Here is an 8,620-nt window from a genome sequence, read left to right on the forward strand (position 1 = left end):
GTTGTGGCAAGAATCAGATCAGAAAGTTCACGTAAAACTTGGAGTGCAGTGTGTGACACCTGGTGATCACTTTCTAAAGGGACAATATCGCAGATGGTGCTCTCTGCTTTTCTGGTGTGTGTGTGTGGTCCCAGGGCCCGCATCTTTTTATCCTTGTATGCCTGACACAGACTGATCAAACCACTTTCGTTTCAAGGACATACATGCAGGATTTTGCCTTCACAAGCCATTCGACTAAGTTAAGCGAGGAACAGATCGTGGCTGTCCTCAGTCTGTCATATTCAGACATTTAAAAGAAAAGGCTCATGGGTAAAGGGGATCAAACATACGGTAGCTGAAGGAAACTGGACTTTGGGTGGTGAACACACAATAGAATATACAGATGTCAAATTATAATGTACAACTGAAAATTATATAATTGTATTAACTGATGTTACCCCAGTAAACAATAAAAAAAAGAAAAGAAAAGGCTCATGCATGAAGGTTACGCCGATAGTGCAGTGGCAAGGAGGATGTAGTTCCTTGGGAGTCTGGCATTTCCTGCTAGTCTGTAAGCCAAGGGGGTCCTTTAGGAGTCGCTCGGTAGGTTGGGTGACATTTCCTGGGAGATATGGTGAGATTCCCTGAAGCACGAGGATGGCCTGAGTGTGTACTCTCCAGCCGTGGTGAGAGGAAGAGCTCTGCTCAGAAGAATGGGGGCCTCCTCAGGGTGACACAGGTAAAGCCTGCATATTTCTGGATTCTGCTTCCTCCTCCGCAGGAAGAGGAGACTGAAACTGGGCTAGCTTATCCCTAAGATCGTCTAGCACTGAAGATCCCATTTTCAGTTCCCATTTAAGAGCCTCTTTCTGTTTCCTATAAGGGCATCCTCACCAGTCACCACCCTGGTGGACTGGATTTTATGTTGAAGGCTTTGGGGTGAAAGGCACAATTCTTTCAAGTCGACCTCAACTTTCCCCTTTGACCCGTTCTCTTGCGTTCCTGCTTAGTTTCTTCTTGAAAGGTGTCAAGCAAAGCCAACGGGGATGAATCAAGTTAACTCTTCTTCTGGCGATGTGAAATTCAGAGTGGGGAGGTTTTGCCATTTCTCTGTCTAGGCAGACTCTGTTCTCTCCTAACTGCTTTTTTCCTTTTGATCGTTCACATCTCCTGTCCTGGAAAAGTCCTTGAAGTTTTGGCATATTCTCCCTTCATTACATCTTTCCCTTTGAGATCTGAGGTTTTCTGTGGATAGTGCTAATTTCTTGCAACCTGCCGCGGAAAGAAAGCAGTGCTGCTTGAACGGGATCCAGCAGATTTCCTGTGACCGTGGCTTGTGCAAAGTCTAGGCACTGCGAAACACTGCCAGATGCATCGGGTCGGTGTGTGCTCACCGTTTGGCTTCTACCTGTTTTATCTGGATGGTGACAATTACAGTACCTCAGACGGGGCATCGAGAGTTCTCCAGAGGTGGTCTAACAGTTGCCTATATGTGCAGCACGCTGGGAGGTACCTATTCCAGCAGATCTTGGCTGTAGAGCCTGTTTCTGACAAGTCAGGGTCTCAGTGGAGCTGGGCCTTTTTGCACTTTATACACCAGGCTATAACTATGACTTTTCAACCACTTGGACTCTGAGAAGGAGTGGTTGGGCCTCGAATCTTCAGCCACAACTTGCACTCAGCCTGCTTCAGGCCTACATTCCTGGCGTTTGCACCCCTTTCTAAGCCGTAACACAAAGGGAGCCGGGCACCGAGGAAGTGGAGAGTGGCCCTAAGATCTGATGCAAAAAGGGGAGATACATTTAGATCATTGCCTTCTGCCTTTGTTGGTGATTCCGTGGCGGAGACTACCAGGAATCAGAAGGAGCCGTCAGAACTGCCTTGAGATATTAGAGGGGAGATATGAAAGTCAGGCTCTCAAAAGTTTACACTTGGGTCTACCCTGGAGAAAATGTCTTCTTTCCTACATCACAAGGAAGGATTAACCACATAAGGGCAGGCCATTTAAAAAGACTTAGTTCCTGATAGAAAGGCATATAACTCCTGTCCTAGTTTGGGTTCCTAGGGACCAGGATTCCAAGGCACCTAGTTTCTGTGGCAGATGCTCCCAGAAGCACTGGGGAGGAAGTAAGGAATGAGATGAGGAGGAAGGAAGTCAGCAAAGGGTGTGTTATCAAGCTAGTGATCCCCGTAACTCAATCCCACTGGGAAAGTCTGGGTTATAGTGTAGCACAGGCCCCTTCAAGTTATCTTCCCTGAGAGGTGAAGAATCTGCTGGCCAGAAAGCTTCAGGCAGAGTGATGCAGGGGCTGGCAGCTGGAGATCAGGCCTGTGGGCGCTGAAATAATAAATGCCAAAGGAATGCGGTGGACCCAGGCAGCTCTGCTACAGCGAGTATCCCATACCTACCTTCCAAAGGATCCTAGACATTTTTCTCTACAGGGAATGAATCCAAAGCTTAGATGGCACGTGAGCCCCAAGGTTGCTAAGATGCAAGGTTACAAGAATCCAGGTTTCCTGACTCTGGCTCTGGTGCTCTCTCCACTTGGCTACTCAAGGCAGAAATTTAAATTTGTAGTGATTTATGAGCCATACTGCACCTGACTAATGGAACAATATTTCCCTTCCCACTGTGGATTCGTTATTCTTTCCCTGAGTGAAAAATTGTCAAAGAGATTATTAAATCCTCTTTGGGAGCCAGAGAAGAGCAAAAATGGCTGAGTATGTAAATAAAATCTCCCAGGAAGATTATATTTTTGAAGGTATTTATTATTCATGTCTTTTTGTCATTGTCACGTCTTAAGTGTTTACTTGGGCTTCTAGCTTTTTGCTTTTCCAAGGTCATGGCTGATCCTTACTAGAAAAGCCTGACAGCCATCCCCTTAACAATAGCTCATTACTGTCTAGATTATTTAAGACATGGAGGAAATATTTATCACAGAAAAGCAGCTTCTAAGCATGTCCCCCTAGGTGGGATGAGATGTGTGACTTGTGCACATCTCATGTTTGTAGAGGTCCTCTGGATGAAAGGGTCAGGGTTATGTATAAAGTACTGTGGTAGGTGAGGATGGGCTCTTTTTTGGATTCTGAAATGCCCACAAGCCTTTGATAATGTTGCAAGTGAAGCATCTATGTGATTCTCAAGGCTGAGCCTGAGGCTTCGACCAGCCTCCGTCAAGGAGGACACATGCTCAGGATGTTGACCATGGCCTGAAACATGCTCAGGATGTTGACCATGGCCTGTAGCAGAAACAAAAGATGACAGTGGACTGAAACCATTTAAATTGGAAATAAAATGCCTGTGTGTGACTCTGAACTCATGAAACTAGCTAGAAACATGACAAATTATTCTGAGCTTTGGACAGAGGTTTCTAATCCTGCCCAAAGACCACGTCCACTAGAAACATGGAGAGGTTCCATCAACACTTTCCCCAATACTTAGGTGCATTTTGGCTGTTGAATTATCTCTTCATTTCCTTATTTATCTGAAGCCAAAAGTGTAAGGTCCTATTCTGTGGTCATTCATAAACTTTTGAGAAAGAGATCTTCATACTGGAAAAGCTTGTCTAAATCTTTTTAGGATTTCCAGAAGGGAACTGCTGGTTCTTAAGATAGGCACATCTTTCAAGGTGTTGTATGCATCTGGTCTCCAGAAATGGGGAAACCATTTTTATACTCCCCTTCTTAATGATTTCTGGTGTCTGTTCCCTTAGATCTTCTTTAGTAATCGCTGTATTATTCTTTTTCATTTTGCCAATCTGATAGGCGGAAAATGATATAAAATCATTGCCTTAATTTACATTACTTTGAATACTATTGTGAATATTTTCTCCTGTGGCTATTTTTTATGCATGTCATTTGAAGTTGCCTGTACTTGAAGGATACTGATAATGCTCTCCTTCCCTGCCCTCCTGTTTCTGCTGCCAGAATAACCTCAATAAGCCAGGTATGCCACGGCTTCTTCTCCAGGGCCTTTGTGTACCTATGGGCTGGCTCATCAACCCCTGGGGAGATGGACCACCCGCTGGAGCTGCTCCCAGCTCAGGGCCTCACCTGCATGTGCATGTAAATTAGATGGAATGGCAGCATCCAGCTAACAAACCCACTTAGGGGAGGAGATTTCACTTAGACATATTCCTCCTTCGCTTCAATAAAACAAGGAATAAGTCCAGGGAAGGGGGTCCACTTCTTCCTCAAGTCAGTCTTTTCTGTGTTTTGTTGTTGTTATAGCTTGTCCTGTGTTACTAACTTTTAAACAAAAACTATATTTTGTTTAAAACAATAAATGTGGCTTTCTTTGAGTGACTTATTTTGCCTTCTAATGAGATGACTTAGAAGCCGTAATCTATATCAGGTTAATGACTCTGAGTTCCTTCACTTCTCATTTTCCTCTGTCTGAGGGTGCTCTAGGCTGCTGGGTTTGAGAGAAAGGTCTGGTAAAATAAGGATATCTTCTCCTTTTCGGTGTTTGTCCAAAGGTTGGCCTCTTGGAAATGAACTGCATTTTCTATTTGTTCTTTAAGATTTTTCCTACTGGCTTAATGAGTTGGCTTGGTCTTTGTTGATGATGTGGAGATGTCAGCTCTTTGGTTTGCAGTCAGGGCTGCAATTTTCAATGTTGAGAATGAGCTATAAACCTAGGCAGATGCCGATCAGGAGAGAAGAGAAGCCAGACCTGGCCCAGTCCACCTGAAAATGTGTCTATTCATTTCCCTCAGGAATTTACTTGTGCTGTGTGGATGGACAATTCTCTTGGAACAGCATCAAGATTATGAAAAGGATAAAACGGCAGGAACCTACTGCATGAACTGAACCTGCGGTGACCAGCTCAGTGAGGTGTGGGGCAGAGGTTTACACCCTGTATGCAGGGCCCTGTCTCCACCACTAGAGGGCACTCTCGTCACTGTTTAAGCAATAGTACCCGGGAAACTCGCTTGTTTCTCAGTTGAAGTCTCCAGAAGCTCGCTGCATTTAAGATGCTACTTTGTGTCTCAGTTTCCACTGTCAAGGTCTGTTATGAACCAACACTCTTCAGCCCAGCCAGGCGTGGGGTAGATTAGTGTCTGGAAACCCCTGCTGTAAATTAAGCACAGTCCCTGCTTATTTGTGTTTCATTAATGAAATGTGATTGTAACCCTGGGGCTGTTTTACACTTACAGGAGCAGCATCCACCTTTGAAGAGCTATATGCCCAGTCTGCTCTTCTCCTTTGCCCACTTGGTTTAAAGGTGGCTGCAGCACGGTCATGTTGAGGTCAGGCACCAGATGAGGATTCAATCCACGGTGTTGATCCTGGTCATTCTGGGAGAGAGCTGAGGAGCGTCCGTGGTTGGTGTGGGTCGGCCTGACAGGATATTTCCCATTTAGAGAGGATTTAAAACTTCAAATAAGGGAAATACAAGCCACTCAGTATATCAGGGAATGCTACCGTTTAAGAAGACTACCATTCTGATTTCTGGGGGTTCTAGGTCATCTGGCAGCCACTGTGTAGGGTCATTCTCTTGACCGTTGGTCAGGAGTTCGATTATAAAGCATCTCTTTATTGAAATATTTACATTCCCATACATATTTTTAATTTTTCGGTTAGCTCTCCCAGTTCCTCTGCCTTGGAGAATGTGTCAGGTGACCTGTCCTTTATCTGTTAATAGGGAAGTGCCTTCTCCCTAGAAAGTCAGCAGTGCTGATTCATAGAGCTACTAGTACCGCTATTTTTGTTGGGGTTACAAGGTTTGCAGTGATTGTTGCTTGGTGACTAGCACAGTGACGACTTATTTTCTGAGCCCGTGAAACTATATTTGCACAGGAAGAATATAAAGAACTCACATAGCAAATCTTTTTTCCCCCTGGGTCCATGAATACTGCTATCACCATCACTGTAATTATTATATGATTATTAACTAGCTAATAATTATATAATATTACTGTATGCCAGGCATGGTTTTTTTTGTTTTTTTTTGTTTTTGTTATAATAAACTTTATGTTTTAGAAAAGTTTTAGATTTACAAGAAAAACTGAGAAGATAATACAAAGAGTTACCCTATGCCCTACACTCAGTTTCTTCTATTATTAACATCTTACATTAGTATGGCACGTTTGTTATATTTAGCGAACCAATATTGATACACTATTGTTAACTAAAGTTCATATTTTATTCAGAATTCCTGAGTTTTGATTTAATGTCACTTTTTTCTGTTCTAGGATCCCGTCAGGGATACCACATTATGTTAGTTGTCATGTCTCCTTAAGATCTTCTTGGCTGTAACAATTTCTCAGATTTTCCTTGTTTTTGATGACCTTGACAGTTGTGAGGAGCACTGGACAGGTATTTTGTAGACTGTCCCTCTCTTGGAATTTGTCCGAGGTTTTCACATGATTAGAATGGGATCGTGGGTTTTTGAGAGGAAGACCACAGAGATGAAGGGCCATTCTCATCACATCATATCCAGGATCCATACGGTCAACATGACTTATTAGGGCTGAAGTTGACCTTTATCATCTAGCTGAGGTAGTGTTTGGCAGGTTTTTCCTCTATAACGTTGCTATGCCCGTTTCCACACTTTGCTCTTGGAAGAAAGTTGCTGTATGCAGCCTGTACTTAAGGAGTGGGGTGTTGCAGTCCACCTCCTCTAGGGCAGAAGATCTACACAAATTCTTTGGGATTCTTTTGCACAGAGAATTTGTTTCTTCCCCTTTATGTATTTACTTAATCATTTATTCATTTATATCAGTATAGACTCGTAGATATTTTTTTTCATGCTTCAGGTTATAATACTTTATTTTTTGCTCAGATTGTTTCAGCTTCGGCCACTGGGAGCTCTTTCAGCTGGCTCTTGGGTCTCTTTACATGCCCTATCATTGTGATTTTGTTGTTGTTGAACACTTCTTTATTTTATGACACCATGACATACTCTGTGCTCATCTTACATATCTCTTGCCCTAGTCCTAGAATCAGTCATTTCTTCAAGGAGTCCTAGTTCCTTTATTGAAGTATAGTATTAGAAACTAAGATCTGGGCTCTAGCTGTTTATTGTTTATAGGCTTTCTCAGCAGGGAAATATATATGTGTATACTAATCTGTAACTACATCTACAGTTGACCCTTGAACAACACAAGTTTGAATTGCACAGGTCCAGTTACATGTGAATTTTTTTTCATAAATACCTGTATTGTTTTGATCCTTGGTTGGGAGTCCACAAATGCCGACGGCTGCCTCTGTGCATTGATCTATGCTATTTTAAGTAGGGGCCTTGAGCATCCATGAATTTTGGTATCTGCTGGGGGGTGGGAGGGGGTCCTGAAACCAATTCCCTGTGGTTACTGAGGAACAAGTAAATTTTGTGGGAGTCAAAAGTTATACGTGGATTTTCAACTGCTTGAGGGAGAATGTAGCACCCCGAATCTCTGTGTTGTTCAAGGGTCAAAGTTATATGTATAGAAGTTATACAACCTGTGTCTGTGTTAAGCCAAACATGACTTTATACTAACAGCACCAACTCTAATCCATGACCTCATGGATTGTTGTAGCCTCCTCCCCTTGTTTATTTGTAACCTCCTTTCCAATAGTGATAAAGTTGGTTCCCACCATCTGCCATGCATTTACTTAATTGTTCAATTCCAGTACCCATGTATAGCAGTATCAGAATTGTTAAACCATACCGCATGGAAGAAGATAGCTTTATCGGTGAGAGTACTGTGCTTATGTACAGTTCATTTTGCCTTTAGTTTTACAAACTCTACTCACTTCCAAAGTTACTTAGGCAGCACTTCTTTTTCTCCAGCCTTCTTAGTGAGGTTATTTCATACATTTGTAATAAGGTTAGATTGTTTGGTCACATTCTGCATTTCATCCTGGGATTCTCCTGACCATTTAAAAGATTTTTTTTTTAAGTTTATGTATGTTAAGTTTCATTCTTTGTGCAATAAATTTCAGTGTGTTTTGACAAATGCATGGTATTATTATCCACCATTACAGTGTCATACAGAGTAGCTAAAAATTCTCTGTGCTTCATCTATTCACCTACTTAACCCCCCCCTAATCCCTTAATCTCTTTTTAACCGTCTCTCCTCCAGAATGTCATCCATGTGTCTTATCAGACTGGCTTCTTTCACTTAGCAATGTGCGTTAAGATTTATTCATGTATTTTCATGGCTTGATAGCTCATTTTTTTATAACTGAATAATATTCCATTGTATGGATATACCCCAGTGCGTTTATTCATTCACCTATTTAAGGACATCTTGTTTGCAATTAAGAATAAAGATGCTATAATATTTGCAGGTAGCATTTTGTGTGGACATAGTTCTCAAATCAGTTGAGTAAATACCTAAGAGTGTGATTGCTAAATTGTATGCTAAGACTATACTTATCTTTGTAAGAAGTTGCCAAACTGTCTTTCTAATTGGCTATACCCAAAGTTATATTTCCCTCCATCACTATGATAGAAGGACATTTAACTTTGGGTGGTGAATACACAATGCAATATACATATGAATGTATTATTGAATTGTACACTTGAAACCTATATAATTTTGTTAATCAGTGTCACCCCAATAATTTAATAAAATTTTTAAAAAAGGGTCTTAAATTGGTTGTACCATTTTGCATTCCTACCAGCAAAGAATGAGAATGCCCGTTCTGTTTC

The 8,620-nt window shown here is 41.9% G+C and overlaps 1 protein-coding gene across 6 annotated transcripts in view; it reads left to right on the forward strand.

Moving 5' to 3' along the window:
• Window positions 1-8,620, forward strand: part of ST6GALNAC3 (ST6 N-acetylgalactosaminide alpha-2,6-sialyltransferase 3) — a 496,004-nt gene that overhangs the window by 68,402 nt on the left and 418,982 nt on the right. For 2 of the 6 annotated variants that reach the window (XM_023528022.1, XM_023528023.1), the window contains exon 1: window positions 4,781-4,988. The exons of 1 other annotated variant lie outside the window; for it this stretch is intronic. In XM_023528022.1, the coding sequence (XP_023383790.1) occupies window positions 4,956-4,988 (33 nt within the window). In that variant the 5' untranslated portion in view covers window positions 4,781-4,955. Of the gene's footprint in view, window positions 1-4,780; window positions 4,989-8,620 lie in introns of those variants that run through there. 3 more of the 6 variants (XM_023528025.1, XM_023528024.1, XM_023528021.1) reach the window with 3 other exon arrangements.

Source organism: Pteropus vampyrus, unplaced genomic scaffold, assembly GCF_000151845.1.
Source record: "Pteropus vampyrus isolate Shadow unplaced genomic scaffold, Pvam_2.0 Scaffold22, whole genome shotgun sequence".
NCBI lineage: Eukaryota > Metazoa > Chordata > Mammalia > Chiroptera > Pteropodidae > Pteropus > Pteropus vampyrus.